The 16911-nt window shown below is 40.4% G+C and overlaps 2 protein-coding genes across 3 annotated transcripts; both read right to left on the bottom strand.

Moving 5' to 3' along the window:
* Window positions 1-5051, bottom strand: rps4x (ribosomal protein S4 X-linked). Its single transcript, NM_001200140.1, is given in 7 exon segments — window positions 1-164; window positions 655-812; window positions 1041-1212; window positions 1909-2006; window positions 4107-4287; window positions 4419-4496; window positions 5041-5051. Coding segments are annotated over 7 exon segments (792 nt in total). The 5' UTR covers window positions 5044-5051; the 3' UTR covers window positions 1-62.
* A 3438-nt stretch (window positions 5052-8489) lies between these two features.
* cited1 (Cbp/p300-interacting transactivator, with Glu/Asp-rich carboxy-terminal domain, 1) lies at window positions 8490-12218 on the bottom strand. Of its 2 annotated transcripts, none has more exons than XM_017471496.3 (2): window positions 11958-12218; window positions 8490-10246 (listed from the first exon to the last, which is right to left on the bottom strand). In XM_017471496.3, the coding sequence occupies exon 2, from the start codon at window positions 10231-10233 to the stop codon at window positions 9766-9768; it is 468 nt and encodes a 155-aa protein (XP_017326985.1). In that variant the 5' UTR covers window positions 10234-10246; window positions 11958-12218; the 3' UTR covers window positions 8490-9765. The 2 variants fall into 2 exon arrangements, with proteins under 2 accessions (XP_017326985.1, XP_017326987.1); XM_017471498.3 differs by lacking the exon at window positions 11958-12218 and adding an exon at window positions 10725-11472.
* Between the last annotated feature and the right edge of the window lie 4693 nt (window positions 12219-16911).

Raw genomic sequence — 16911 nt, 5'->3', positions numbered from 1 at the left:
GTTGTAAATTTTTTTTTTTATTATTTGAAACCAGGGTTTGGGGGAGCCAGTCCTAAGTGGATTTAACTGCTGCTCTGCTTGGCAGCCAGTCTCTTGTCTCTCTCCTCGGCAATGGTCAGACGGATACCCTTTCCACGAGGAATGGACACCCATGCCTTGTTACCCTGGTTAAGTGAACAACCACACAAAAGACATCATGTTTAAATCAGCATCAAGAGTTCATTGTTCACAGGGCTGTAGATACTAATAAGGTACTTGTTTGACATCACAACTGAACTTGGTTCTTTCATTTATTATTTATATATACACACATATGAGCCTTTTTTATGCAGATCCTTAAAGTTGCTCAGAGTAGGATTACCCATGAATGACTCTACTTTGAGAGTTGTTTACATTTTGATACCGCAAATTATCAGCTCTTTTGCAAGTTTAAAGTCTGAATAAAATGCATGCAGTGAAGGACATTAGACCAATGGGAAATCCACCAGCCAACAATAAGAATTTACAAGAAAAGATTCATGTTTCACTCTCCATCTGAAGTCCTTACTGAGCCAATTTTGTACAAGAGCAAATGTAAGCAATAAAATAAATCTCGAGTGTGACTACAGAGCATTAAGTAGCTAGCAGGAGAAGACGTGTACGTTTCTTACTCACCTTGCCAATGACAAAGATGTTGGAGAGCCTGGTGGCGAAGCTGTTGCCCGTGCTATCCTTGACGTGCACCACATCAAAGGAGCCAGGGTGCCTCTCTCGGTTAGTGATGACACCAATACGACCCAAGTTAGCACCGCCTGTCACCATGCACAGGTTACCTACACACAGGAAGAGAGTTAGTACATGTGTCACCCAAGTAGAACATCAATGCATATTAAAGCTCTGTGGCTTTTACAGGAAAAGTTCACACCAAATAATTCTAACAGTGATTACAGTGCAACTGGTTGTTGCCACTTTGCACAAGTTTCCATTGGCTACCTGTATCGGTACTGTTTGGCTGCAGCACCCTGGGGGGGTTTAGGGAGAAACAAAATAGCTGTACTGACCGGTGTCAAACTTGATGAATTCTGTGATTTTGCCAGTCTCCAGGTCAATGCGAACCGTGTCGTTGGCCTTGATCATGGGATCAGGGTAGCGTATGGTGCGAGCATCGTGGGTCACCAGGTGAGGGATTCCCTTAGTGCCAATGAGGATTTTCTTCACCTTGCACAGCTTGTACTACACACACAGTGGGGAAGAAGGATTTTAATGCAAAATCAGAAACAAGAAGATGGAAATGGTGGATCAGCTGTTAAGAGCAGTCAAGCTGCTTGTTGCCACTGTGGTGTCTTTTAGCAGGACCTTTAACTCTTAACTACTTAGTTGTATCCAGTCTCAACTTTATGTCAAATTAGCAAAACATTAAAAAAAACTAACAAAAAAACAAAAAAGCCAAACGAGAAAGGAACTTGTAGGACCACACGAAAAAAGTCAGGACAAGTTTACTTCCAAACCAGTTGTCAGAACTCAAGGCTAACATTAAAAGTGCAATTGGCTGTGTGATTAAGTTGAATAGCTCAACTGACAGGCAAATTCAATAAACAAATTAGGCCTGAACACCCCTGACATGTTGAAGCTTTAACCCAGTTAAATCCACACTTATAGCACTTAGTCTAAATGCTGTAAATGAAAACCAGGTTTGGGTTTACAGACACCACAGTTGGCTAATGTTACACTAAAGTAACTCAGAGCAGGGCTAATTGACAACACAACTGCCATCAGCATGGCTTAGTGTCAGTCAGGACTCGATTTCATGACCTTTCAATAAAGTAACCTCTTAAATAAGTCCCCGAACGAGACCTTTTACCTCAAGTATAAACAGCATCTTCCCCAATTTTGTTTCCCCCTCCAACATGAAACACAGAGACTGCTCACCTTGGCCTCCTCGTTGGTGATGCGGTGGACGGTGAAACGGCCCTTCACATCATAAATCAAGCGGAAGTTCTCTCCAGTCTTCTCAATGCTGATCACATCTGCAACCCAGAATACAATACTGTAACAGTGTCTCAGCTGTTCATACAACCTGCTCAAAGTCCCCCACAATCAGCCCAGGCCTTATAGAGCAACAAGCTGGTTGCTGTTTCACAAAGATTGGCATCGTGCTACATCACCAGGTTTTGACAATGAATCAGATTAGATTTAATATCCTCTTGGCAATTTTATCTGAACTCCCACTAGGTGAATGACGATGGCTCCATTAAAACACTCCAACATGTGCCAGCCTTGGAGGAAGGACAGCTAACAGCTCATCCATCTGTTAAACTGTGCTCTCAAACTCAAGCATTACACACAAACCATTGATTTCAACATGGCACCAACACACTGCTAAAATGTGTAAACAACTGCGAATGGATTATAAGTAAGAGTAAAACAGTAATCCTGGATCTGATGCATCATAAAGCTACTCCACACCTCACTAATCACCAAACACCAACAGAGACTGGACAAATTTCAGACACCACTGCTGAACATATTTGTAATCACAGACGGATGCAAAAGTACTTCCATTTTAAATAAAACACCACACCCTCAACTACACCTTTACCTAATCAACAGTAAAATTAACTGATAAATACATTTAGACATTTATGTGTAATACTTGCACTCTACTTGTTTCTTTTTCGCACTGCACTTTTGCTATGTTTCTCATCGTTTGAATTGGATTTTTTTTTTTTAAATGTTAATTCCCCATGTGCACACACCACTGGTTTGAGATTTCGCCAACAGAATTTCATCAAGTCAAACACAATGACAAAACTCTGAATCCAATAAGAAAGAACTAATGTTTCTGGGAGGATCTGAAGAATAAGAACAAAACCTCGTTTCCCGAAAGGACATTACATTATCTTTACCAACACCTCAATTCAGGAGGACATGCGTTGCCTGGGATAACGTCATCGGTCATTTTAAAGAAGACAAAACAGGACTTAAAAGATTCCAAAGGAGTGCATGCATAGTCCTTTACTTCAGACAGAACTAAATTCTCAGACTCTTCAGTAATAATTACGAACCCTCACCTCCACATGTAAAACTGGTCCAATTTGAATAAGTCTAATGACTTCTAGAGCAAATCTGAGATCTGACCTGTACGTAACCACATAAAAGTTCAACTCTTCCCAACTTCTAAGATCTTATGAGACCATAAGGTTCTTAAGGATACCATGGTTGGGCAATGAATTTAAAGGAGTGCCTATAGCAATCCAAAGGGTGCTACTTGGATAAGAAGTGAGGGATAGTCCACAGCAAGGTGTGCAATACATGATTTTAAAGCATGACCTGGAGGCAGGGAACCACTTGCTGTGAAGCAGAGTGCATTAAAATCATGTAACGGATTATCTTGCTTATACCGTGGCCACCTGCCAGCATGGACTATGTTTACATGAACAGCAATAATCTAATTACTGACTTTATTCTGAATAAGACAATAATGTGATTAAGATGTTTACATGAGTTGCTTTGAGAATATTCCTATCATGTTCAGGTTTTACATGTTAAAAAACATAGATCGATTAACGACACGTCATCACGTCCGCACGCCACCCAACCTTCCCTCCAGAATTTCACGCATCAACTTACATTTCATCTTCATTATGGTATCGTATGCATTTTGGGTGTTTCATTTTTAATTTTATGAAAGCTTCAAGTGCAGTTAATTATTTGTCATGCTATACGTGCTAACAGACGTGTACTTGAAGCCATGGGCTGCGTCCGAAACTGAAACATACATGTAGATCTACTATATAACAGGCAAGTAGCGCTTTTGGACGCAGCCATGCTCTCGTTTAAACAGTAATTCATTAATTATATAGTTACTAATGACAGATTGTGTGTGTGAGTGAACTACCGGTGTCTGTGCCCCACCTCTGCTAATAAAGGTGAGAGTTTAACTACTGCATGTTACTACAGTTACAGTTGTTTATAGACAGTGTGTAAATTTAGAACAGCGATTAAACTAACTGGAACTACAAACACCTTCCTGCCAATAAGACACGAGTATTCAGACAGACCATGGAACACCACCAGAGATCAGGTATTTAAACTCTACACTTACTACTACCACCACATAGACTCACCCATAAATCCAGCAGGGTAGGTGATGTCAGTGCGGACCTTGCCATCGACCTTGATGAACCTCTGCATGCAGATCTTCTTGACCTCGTCTCCGGTCAGTGCATACTTGAGCCGGTTCCTCAGGAAGATGATGAGGGGCAGGCACTCCCTCAGCTTGTGGGGACCGGTGGAGGGCCGAGGAGCCTGGGAGTGACAAAACACAGCACCACATCACAGCCAGTTCACATTCCTTGCCACATTCAACCATACACACATCAATATGGTCCTGTAGAGCCGTATGTGTGTGTGAGAGATGGGGAGACGAGAAAACTCACAAACACTCCAGTAAGTTTGTCAAGCATCCAGTGCTTGGGCGCTGCGACGCGCTTCAGGTGCTTCTTCGGTCCACGGGCCTTAAACACACACAAAAAAATTTAATTTGCGTTTAATTTTCCAGAAGAATCTTACACGGAGGAAACCCCGGCTAACATGCTTCGCTTTCTTAGCGCTACAAAGCTAATCTATTAGCTTCACACACACTAGCCGAGGCCTTCAGTGACAGACCAGAGCAACGCTCAGTACAATTACACTACATTCAATAACGGCTCGGAGTTTTTCTTCTTTACAGCAAGAATACAACTATTAAAACTCTCAAAAGTAACAAAATGAAATAAACAAATATCCGAGTTAAGGGTCTAAAACCCGCCTTAACGCGCCATGTATCGCCACGGCGGCGGCGGCAGCAGCAGCAAAGAGACCGACTGTACACCGAACCCGAGCACTTTCCCCAAACATTTTTAATAGACCAATCTAACTAAACCACAATAATATAAGGATTTCTAAACACACGGCGAGTGAGAGTGGGATATTTTAGTGCTTTGATTGATTAATAAGGTGTAAAAAGTCTGATGATTGCGGATGAACTCTGAAGAGAATCTCTAAAAGAAATCTGCTCACCATGTTGGAGTCTGCGGAAAAGGGCCACCTACTTCCGGGGAAAGAAAGATATGTTGCGCTACGGCTAGTAAAGAGGGACAGATAGAGCGCAATGTGAGGACTGTACGCGCTTCTGCCCTCTAGTGGCTGGGCTCGCAATCACACGCAAACTCAACCCACTTTTAATGAAGGATACAGTACTGTTTAAAAACGAAACAAACCGACAACGGAAATAAACACACTCATGGCTTCAACCTAAACTCGAAGATTATATGTGTTTGTGTGTGTGTGTGTGTGTGTGTGTGTGTGTGTGTGTGTGTGTGTGTGTGTGTGTGTATACATATATATACAGCAGGCAATAATTTGAAAAAAAAAATTAGTACGCGTTGTAAAGATTAAATTTTTTGTACATAGGCTTTTATCATCTCTGCTGGGAAAAAAACCCAAACAAAAAGAATACAATAGAAAACCTCATTTTGTAATTTGTAATGGTTTTAATGCTTATAATGGACTTGCATTGGTTTTAATGGAAACTGTAATGGTCCTTGTGGGCCTCTACTGGTAATTGTGCTGCCTTCTGCTGGTGGCATGTTATGTCTAATGGATACGTTTAAGGGCCAATAATGGTAATGGTTTTAATGGTTAGCTGATGGTTTGTAATGGTATTCGTAGTGGAAACCGTTAGCATTTCTGTCATGGTTTCTATTGTTTCTTTCAGCATGGGTTGTTAACCCTAATGTTCTGTTCATCTCTACTTCTCTAACAAATATCTTTGAAGAAAAAAAAACGTTTAAAAATCTTACTAAGATGATGATCTGGGTAGGAGTAGTAAGGGAAAATAAATAAAAGTAAATATGAACCATAAGGTTAATGTTATTAAATGTGCTATGTAAATGTTCTTCTATCTCTTATTTCTGTTCCCACCTGTACACCCACCCACACACACACCCACCCCCACACACACACACACACACACACACACACACACACACACACACACTTGCCATTAAGGTGAATTATGATATATAGGTTATTTTAAATGAATGATATAACTGTATTTCTTTAAATTCATGACATTGCTCAGTGTAATGAACTGAGCATAACAGATAAAATGTTCAGGCTTATTCCTTACCCAGAAACTATAAACGTGCATAAATGGGACTGACTTGATGAATGTATACATGCTGTGAAGTTTGACCTTAATTCTGCAGATATTTTTGCTGCCCTTCAGCTTTATATGTCACCCGAGAATAATCTAACATTTCATCAGGGTATATACAGTGTATTATTATTCTACAGTATTAATAACATTATAGACTAGCACTAGAACTATGACACTGCCCTTTCAGAGAAGGACATGTGTGTGAGCCTGCCTTCAAATGTATCCGGAGCAAGGAATCAAATACAACAATCTTTATCTCCAGAGGACAACAATGTAAAATAAACACTTCCCAGAAATAAATATTTCACAATACAGATTCCTACCTATGCTGCCTCCTTTTGAATGACTCACAGGTAAAGTGTGCAGGAAATATTGTGATATTTTGCATAACTTACTTGACTCAAAAATGACCAAAAAAAAAAAAAAAACAACTTTGTCTGATGTCAGTTGTCAGTGAGAGTGTAAAAAATGAGGAAGAGTGTTGAATTCTGATATGGGATTTTAAAAATATGTATATTTATGGCATCTTGCCTCAGATATGTCAAGCAAGTGCTTTAATGTGTAAAAGGTTTTATTTTTAGTCAGATATCTCTTCTTCATGAATGACAATCTCATTCAGGAAATACCAGGCAGTGGGACAGAACAGCTTTGTGTTTATGATAGAAGATAAAGTGGGTCAGTGACTTATCTGTTAACGATGGCCTGCACGTTTGACTACTTTCCTCATAGCTAATATGAGTTTTGTGTTTGTCTTCAGCGCTTGAAAGCTGACAATGCCACAATGCCACACACTTATATTCAGTATGTTATATACTGGGAGGTTATGTACTGTCATTTATGTAGCCTATACAGTTGAGGTCATAAGTTTATATACACATTGTAGAATTTGTAAAATGTTAATAATTTAAAAATATATTTTTTTTTACTACTGCTCTGCCCTGAATAAGCTATTTCACATAATAGATGTTTACATAAAGTCCACAAGAAACAGTAATAACTGAAATTACTATTTGTGATAGTTGTTCATGAGTCCCTTGTTTGTCCTGAGCAGTTAAACTGCCCACTGTTCTTCAGAAAAATCCTCCAGATCCTGCAGATTATGTGCTTTTCCAGCATCTTCTACATATTTGAGCACTTTCCAACAGCGGCTGTATGATGTTGAGATCCATCTTTTCACACTGAGGACAACTGAGGGACGCGTACACAACTATTACAGAAGGTGCAAACATTCACTGATGCACACAAAAAACAACATGATACAGAGGCAGGGAGGTGTAAACTTTTGAACAGGATGATTAGTGTAATTTATTTTGTTTAAAGATTTTTTTTTTCATTTAGTACTGCCCGTCAGAAGCCACATATTTACATGTTTCCCAGAAGACAAAATAATAATGTGAAATCTGTTATGTGACATAACTTATTCAGGGCAGTACTAAATAAATTTTATATATATATATATATATATATATATATATATATATATATATATATATATAGAGAGAGAGAGAGAGAGAGAGAGAGAGAGAGAGAGAGAGAGAGGAGATATTGTAGATTCTGCAAGGCATATGTAAACTTAAAACCTCAACAGTATGTATGTATTAATATATAATAAATTTTCAGTGGGTGAACTGCTAAATGTTTTCTTCTTCTTGCTTTTATTTATTTATGTTAAACACAGCCTAGCATGTGAGTGGGTGGCTAGTTTCCCCACAGTACACGATTAGTTACAAAGCTAAAAATGTGCCATTTTCACTTTGTACCGAGATTGGACGTGGAAGATTCATTAATGTCCACTAGATGGCGCTATACAGTTTAGCTTGAAATTTGTAAACGATTTAACAGGGTGGAACCGAGTAAAAATTTCCTGCATGATCATTAGTGCCTTAGTTCGTGGCAGGTATGATGCAGGATAGCTTTTTCAATGAGATTGATAAAACACTTTTAAAGCAGCATAAGTAGTCATTTGTGTTATTTATATTTTAAATATGGTTTCAAATTGGGACCAAGCTTTCAGCACTTTATCAAAAACAATTCAGAAACTCGAATTGGACTTCTTGACAATTCAGACATCATCTTTAGCTATAACAGTAAAGATTTAATATTTTATCATGGTATACCATAAAACTGGTACATCATTACACCCATAGTCTCACCAGAGGGGGATTCACCAATAGTGGTTCTCCAATTAGGCCGTGAGGAGTTTCATCAGTAGTGTGTGTTGTTTATTTTGCCGTTTTTTTGCTGGGCCTCATTTTGGGTTCCATCCCATTATTATTTTTAGAAGCAATAGAAATTGCACAATTTGGAGTAAAGGTTTGAATTCTGTACTTTTTATTTACGTATATTTTGCAAAACAAAAATAGCAGAGTACACTCACTTAAATATAACAGTAATCACATCTTTTGTAGAAAAATACACAAGACGGAAGGAAAGTGCTAAACAAAAACAAACAAAAAAGCACAATCACCACTTATGATTTATACAGGACTATTAAACCAAAATAAAGAGGAGATTACTCCATTATTTTATCAACACAGGTCTGCATTAGTCAATGCTAAAGACAGCCATGACAATAGAGTCTTTTAGATCGTTCTAGAAAGGTTTCTATTCTTATACAAGACAAAAACAGACACTTGATTAAACATGTACAAATATAGTGCTTTTGTAATAGGGTTCATATTCGAAAGTATTTAGTTTGCTTGAAATAATCTGTCAAGTTTCTGCTGCTGTTCACAATCTTTCTAGACTTAAAGTGGGGCTACCAGTAGAGGAAATGGACACGTCCATCATTAATATATTTAACCATGGAAAACTGTCTGATGGATCAGGTTACCCCAGTGGAAAGCAGTCTTGCGATGACATGCATTTTGGAAAAGACTAGCCCATGCTGGTTTCAGGATCACCTTCCATTACAGAACAGAAACACCACCCGGCTGCTCGTGTGGATAGAACCCACAGATGGCAGGTAGCAATAGATGAAGTAGATCCACTAGAGACGGCATGAATATCTTGTCTTTCAAAAGAAATGTATTGTGGATTGACAACTTTTATTGTAGCTTGGATTTCAGGTGGTGAAAATGACCACTGAAGTCAAAAAAGGAAAGAAAGAAAGAAAAAAAAAAAGTGTCATCAATCCAACAAGGTTACAAAAAATTGGCCAGTTTCTGTAGTAGACATGAACAAAAGGAAAAAAACCCATGTCTGGTAGTGCTCGTGCTGGAGGTCTAGTCCATATGTGAAGCTTATGACTTAACTCCATGTCTGGTGACTTGTGAGAAATTCTTGCACCACTTTGAAACCAGAGCTTGGAAAGGATTATAACAAGCAAGACCTCAGTGTGAATAGAGAGAGTTACCGACTTTTAGTTTCAAGAGAGCCTCTCTGCTAGAGTTGTCCAAGTAGTCTTTTGATTGTGAGAGTACAGTCACCTATACTTCTGCAGCTTGAACTAGAAGAGTCTTTACACATGAAAAAGTGTCTTCAAAAAAATTCTCACATGTTTCATGAGCCATCCAACAGTGTCTCAGGTGCAAAAAAAAAGAAGGAGGCAGCCAAAAAGTGATTGGGGATTTTCTTTTAGGAGGTCAGCACCCAGCAGGTACATCTGATATGAAGTCAAACTCATTCTGGCCCAGCCAAAGCTCAGGAAGTTCATTAGCCCTGTCCAAACCGAGCTCCACTACCAGAGACATCAGGACGTCCTCGTCCACCGGATCAGAATCTATGATTCCAGACCCTTGAGCATTCCCGGGGCCAGAGATTTGTGCTGGACTCATTGAGGCACTGCTGAATCCCCTGTTGGGTCCAGAAGACACCGTAGAAGAGGCAGTCAGGGTCTGATAGTGACTGTTGAGTTTCTGCAGCTGCATGGAGGCTATGAGGTGCTGGCTGGACTGCAGACAGAAGGGCTGGGACTTGGTGAGGCCTGGGGAGGGAGAGTGGAGATTAGGAGGGGGGTACTGCGGGCCTGTTTTGCCAGAGTTTGTATAGTGCAGGAGGGTCAGAGAGTCACGGTCCTTCATGCTTGAGCTGGAGAGCAGCAGTAAGCTCATTACCTGGTGACACCTGTGACACACACAAAAAAAAAAAGAAGTTGTGCAAATAGTGAACCAGGCAGTGTAACTTTTCTCAACACAGATTAACCCTAAACCAGAACTTTCAACAAAGAATCCTGGTTAACACTGATATTTAGTCCATCACTAGACCAAGGTGACCAGAAATATGTCTCTTTTTATAAATCCCAAAATGCATTTGCTAACCAACAAGCAGTCATAGCTTGTCAGTCGAGTCATCTTATTATGAATCATGCTTCATCAACTAAGTTACAAATCACTCGGCCAACTCTGGTAATTACTAAGCTGCACCTGTACATCCTTAATGGCCAGCAAATTATAAGCCCCAATCAGAGAGAAACAAAAAGGAGTATTAGGTAGAAATAACATTATTAGCACACCAATTAGATTTTTTTAATATAGATTGTAGCACACTTTTAGTACAGCTGTCATTTTTGAACAGGCTACCTATTAACATGTACAACCTGTACCATGTAGTGTGTTCATAGTCATGAGGCAGTCATAAAGCTGTTCAGGTAAACGCTTAAGAATCAGTCCCCTAACAATTTGATAGTATTATAGAACAGAATATGCTGGTGGACCATTTATGAGCCTGTGAATGTGGTAGTGAAGTCATGTGACCCTGTATCACTCAGTGTGAGAGTCATGAGGCTGACTTTGAGGCACTTAATCATTTAATCATTCACACTGCCCCATTTCCCTGCATTCCTCTTTAGGCTCATGTTTAGTGGAAAGGCATAATTGCAAAAGGCTGGCATGCAGCTGTAACAGGCCTCTAGCAAGGAGTGAAACACACAAGCACATCTCATCAGCCCTCCCTGATGCCGACAGCTGTGGGGCATTCAGCTTAGGATCTTCATGATAGAACATTGTGTGCATTATTCATTGCCTGGAAGCAATTACATATACGTTTAAGCCTACAACTTCATTAGCATTGCCCAAATAGACGTGTTGGTCCAGAGGGAGAATTTTTTTGGTCACTTGTCTGTCAAAGTCCTAAAATATTGCCTTCATTATAAAGCATAAGATATAACCTTACTGACAATTTCATGTATGTTAACATAACAGAATATTATTTTACTTCAGCACAGGTGTAGATTAATTGTGATGAGGGCTGACAAAACGATGCACAATTAACTCCTAATTGCATTTCTTGTAGTCTTTTCCCAAAGGAAACAATTCATAGTGTCACAAGCAAGACATTGTTTTAAGAACTACTCTACTACAAGCCAAGTCTCAGAGTCAGTCAGTCAGTCTCTCTCTCTCTCTCTCTCTCTCAGTATCAATAGCCAATGAGATGGTTGGGATTAGCCAGTCATTAGTGGTGTCTATTACAAAACTAATTATGTTACAAGTTAGTTGAAGTTTGTTTCATTCACCCAACTGAGATGGATACTATTTTTGACCAATGGATTATGCAGTGAAAATTGAGAAGACCTACTAAGGAGGAGCAGTCTGAAAATTACACATGTAGTGAAATGAAACATCATGACTTTTCTATCATATCCTTTCATCACCAGAAAACTTTTGCAAAAGACACTCTTGCATTTTCCAGCATCTTAACCTCTCTGCTTAAAGGAAACATCCTGATAACATAAAGCTGAAAATTCCAACTGGCAAATATCTACAAACATAGAAAAGGTGATACATAAAAAAAAAAGTCAGAGCTTCCTCACAGTTTATTTCTATTTGTGAGAATTTACCTTTGAGAAAGTCAGCAGTGTCTCGTTTGCGCTTGTGGGTTCAATATCACGCCGAATTCAAGGCTGGCTGCTGGTCATTAAATGATTAAATATCTGCTGGATAAAGAAATAAATGATGGGGGAAAATGCGTTGACAAGTTCATGTGAAAGATGCAAAGCGCGGTATGTAATCTTCTGAAGACTTGTCTCTCTTCCCTCAGCACGATCAGTGAGTCCTGCTCCTCAATCAAACGCACTAAGCCTAAATACACACACTCACACACATACACACACACACGCACACACACAGACAGGCAGGGAGCGCATTCAGTTTAGTCGGCTCATTAATGCGGAGCGGATTCTTGGGACTGGACTGAAATCCCATGAACAGTTTAATTAGATTTAAACGGTTGAGCATATTGTTACTGAGTGCAGCCTATTTGGTTGATATTTGCTATAATTCTATCATTTAAATGATCAGTAAAACAGACTACATTTTCCATCCATCCATTTTCTGTCCCACTTATCCTACACAGGAGCCTATCCCAGGGAACTCGGGCACAAGGCGAGGGACACCCTGGCCGAGGTGCCAACCCCTTCACAGTGTGTGATAGATGTAAATGCCTACATGTCTTTGGACTGGGGGAGGAAACTGGACTACCTGGAGGAAACCCTGGAAGCACAGGAAGAACATGGAGGCTCCACGTAGAGAGGGCTGAGGCGGGATTCGAACCCCAACCCTGGAGGTACGAGGCAAACATGCTAAACACTAAGCCTCCAGGCTACATGTGTGTACATGTACCCTATGGAATTAAAGCGTAATCTATAGGCTAGTGGTTAGAAGCTAGATAGGCTACTCTGATTTCCATACAATATATTATATCCAGGGCGCACGGTGGTTAGCACGTTAGTGGTTAGCACGTTCGCCTCACACCGCCAGGGTCAGGGGTTCGATTCCCGTGGCACTGTGTATGCGCGGAGTTTGCTCCCCGTGCTGTGGGGGTTTCCTCCGGGTACTCCGGTTTCCTCCCCCAGTCCAAAGACATGCACGGTAGACTGATTGGCATGTCCAAAGTGTCCGTAGTGAATGAATGGGTGTGTGAATGTGTAAGTGATTGTGCCCTGCGATGGATTGGCACCCTGTCCAGGGTGTACCCCGCCTTGTGCCCGATGCTCCCTGGGATAGTCTCCAGGTTTCCCCGTGACCCTGAAAAAGATAAGCGGTATAGAAGATGGATGGATGGATGGATATTATATCCACCAGGGATATATCCAGTATCAATATATCCACCAGGGAATCATTGATGTACTCTTGTAGCTTTAAAACGTTGTGTTTTTTTGTTTGTTTTTTTTAAATATTGCAGCCTTCTGAAATATAAATGCATATTGCAAAGGGCAACATTGCTATTACAATGTATGTGCGGCCTGCATGTGGTCCTAATTCTGATGTTTGTGTATGTGTGCTTTAGGTTTATTTTTAATGATTGTTTTCATAGGAAAGATCGACTTTACAATATTAAATAGCATGACGTTGAAATAGTAATCCATGCCAATACAGATGTAAAACACTACTACATCTGACTTCAGGTTCAAAGTCCAATCCAGTGCTCTCTCCGCGTTTTCTCCACGGCCGCTGTGAAAGCGAGCTAAGTGGACAGATGCTGGCTATTCACACACACACACACACGCACACACACACACTCCAGCAACGGCTCCAATAATAACCCAGTCAATAAGTATAAATTCTCGAGCGACAAAACAAAAAAAATCTTCCGAACAATTCACACTGATTATACACTCATGCACTGTTTTGATGCACAAAACACTTTATAACGGTGGATTGTTTCCCCTCTCACATTTGTATGCCTTGTTTATATCACTGTAACAAATACCCTACTCCACTAAAGCACTGGACTAGATAATGGGGTTGCAAAAATTAATGCAGCATCTATTTATGCATTATTTGCAAAATAGCTCCTAAACATATGATTATGTCACATCAGGGCATTGCTGTATTACTGTATTATAATGATTTTAAACAACTTGGTGAACTGGAGCCTAACAGATTGGAGGTTATTATTGGGGTACCAATCACTGTGGCAAGGTTTATTTTACCCTGTGGACACGCCCCTTGGACACAGTCTGATATTCAGAGCTTGGGGTAATCTGATGAGGATGCAGTTTATAGGTAGCTACATTTATTCCAAGCTGATGAGAGACAAAAAAATTTTAAAAGAGGACGGCATATTTTTCTATTTAGAATTGTTGCTAAAGTTTAGTTTAGTTTAGTAAAGTTAGTCCTTTAGGCTCTGTCCCAGTTGCTGTGTAATGTATGTCAAGATAGTGTTATTATTAGAAACATTTAAAGTAAGATCTAAACTGCATAAAATCAGCTCTTGGTTGTTTTGTTTTCCCATAATGCATTGCATAACGGCTGTTTTGACCCAAACGGCACGTGCTTTTAATTGTTCTGAACAACCGTTAACTTGAATCAATCCTAATAGGGATTTCCCTAACCAACACTGTGTTTGGGATCCATCCTGCAGCTTGCACTTTGACTCCTGTAGTCCACACAGTTCACATGTAGATTAGGAGCAGAATGGGGTCTCCTTTAGGCTACTCCTCTGGGGAAATTGGATGCAAATAAGAGAGACATTTTACCGTTTGTTTGTAAACGCCCAAGACGTGAGGAGACACACAGGATACTGGGCACAAAATCAGGACAGATTCTAGGAGAATGCATTTGTTTTAATCTTTAAAGCAAACTTTAGAGAAAAGAAAACAGGGTGTATGTGTTGTAATTGTTCTTGATTGGGCATAACTGAGCCTGTGTGTGAGAGAGAAACAGTTGATATGTGTGGGAGTAAGAGGCTGTTGCCCTGTAATAGAGCCAGATGAGCACTTTGCATAAACCCGTTGGGAAGTCAAAAGAAGAGCGCGAGCAGGTGCGCACAAATTGGTGTGTGTGTGTGTACAAAAAAAGAACAATGCAAACCTGCAAAATAAATTGCCATTAGGCAATGGGCTCATGCATACGTGGAAATTTAAGAGAGGGGGAGGACAAAAGCAAATAATATTTCAAAAAAATAAAATATAACAAAGGCAATAAAGTATTTCAATTTACTAACAGAGACAAATTTAGCATTCATTCCTTAACTGTCTCCATTTCATTTTCATCATGACAAAATTAGGTCCTACTTCTTCATAGAAGTCATTACATTACTTCTGCTGTCTGTTTTCTGTAATATCTACTTTATTCAATTAGTGTCATGTCGTCGGGTTTATTCCAGTGAAAAGCACGTGAATTATGAGAAGTTGTTTAAAATTAGGATGGCATGGTAGTGCAGCAGGTAGCGCTGCCATCTCACAGTGGCCAGGGTCTCCGGGATGAGCCTGAGCTCAGGTTGCTGTCGAGTGTGGCGTTTCACATGTTCTCCTCTTATCCATGTGGGTTTCCGTGGGGTTCTCCCATTTCCTTCAACTGTCCATAAACATGTTGTTGGGTGGATTGGCTATTCTTAATTGCCCCTATGTGTGAATGAGTATGGCTGGTATATCCAGGGTATATTCTGGCATAGGATCCTGAACAACTGCAACCCTTACTAGGATATAGATGTTACTGAAGAAAAATGAAATGAATGTTTGAAAACTGATTACACAGGTAGATGTTGACCTGCTGTGACATTACTGGCTGTCACACTTCCCCCTGTGCCCGCTCTTCCTTCAGCCTTGCCACCATGCCTAATGCAACCTAATACAGGCCTCCCCAGTGACTAAGGCTGTAGTGAGCCCCACTGGCAGCGTTAATGCATACTCAGTGCCACTGGTTCCATATGGTTTCCTCCTGTTATGCCTAATACCACTCAGACATGCTTGCCAAACACAACCAGAGCCATACAGACCTTCTCAGTGACTAAGGCTGTGACAATCCCTACTGGCACCATTAATACATGCTCAGTGCCACTGGTTCCATATGGCATAGGTCAGCTGCAGGGTCGTCAGCCGGTGTTTCACTCAACAGTGTTTCGCTCCTTTAACCCCAGAACGTCTCCTGGTGGCGGAGCAGTGGCAGGGACGTCTCTCTGCGACCCCCTGCAACTAGACATTGGTTAGATGTTACTACCACAATGCTTTTCCTCTGAAATTAAGTAGTGGGTAGCACAGCTGCCTCACATCTCCAGGGTCCCTGGCTGAAACTCAGGTTACTGTCTGTGCAGACTTTCACATGGTTTCTCACTGTCCAAAAACATGCGGTTAGGTGAACTGGTGACCCTAAAATGCCCCTAGATGAGAATGTGTGTGTGTATGGTGCCCTGTGATTGACTGGTGCCCCATCCAAGGTGTATTCAGACCCAGCACACAGTGTTCTCAGGATAGGCTCCAGATCCAACACAACTCAGGGTGAAGCAGCGGTTACTTAAAATGATCAAAGTGAGACCAGGGAAAAAAGAGATTTTTTAAAAATGGCCTTCCTTTGCTTTTTTTTTTTTTATACCATATGGTAAAACCGAGTCAGTTAAAAAGGTCGAGAAAGTTAGGCTATTTTGCAGTATAAAAGTGAACTAGCTTCTGCACAATTCTGTGACGGTGAAAAATAACCTATCCCTCAGCAGGGAATGCTGACAGACATTTGTCCAAGATGATATGTCTGTAGACAGCAGACTGGTGGGTGAGTCTTCAAGCTGGACTGATGGGCATAAACCCATACATGAACTCATAGGCACACCCTTCATCTGTTTCTCTTTCATGAAGCACCCAGGCCTCAAAAAGAATTTTGTAAATGCTTTCAAAAGGGAACGTTTTCTCAAATATCCTGTCACGTTTGTTTAAAGGCGTGTGTCAGTTGCATTAATTTATATTAAAACAATCTAAAAGTGGCCAAAAGTATGTGGGCACCTGACTATCACACTCATTTATGCCTAATCCAAAGCCATGGGCATTAACAATGTTGGCAATCAATCAGGTGACACTTAAA

Source organism: Ictalurus punctatus, chromosome 7 (genome assembly GCF_001660625.3).
Source record: "Ictalurus punctatus breed USDA103 chromosome 7, Coco_2.0, whole genome shotgun sequence".
In the NCBI taxonomy this organism is placed as follows: domain Eukaryota; kingdom Metazoa; phylum Chordata; class Actinopteri; order Siluriformes; family Ictaluridae; genus Ictalurus; species Ictalurus punctatus.
The sequence above is the reverse complement of the archived record's forward strand: the minus strand, read 5'-3'. Positions and strand labels throughout refer to the sequence as shown.

Excerpts from the sequence above, each read along its gene's own strand:
- cited1 (XM_017471496.3), bottom strand. The coding sequence starts at position 10,233 with ATGAGCTTACTGCTGCTCTCCAGCTCAAGCATGAAGGACCGTGACTCT.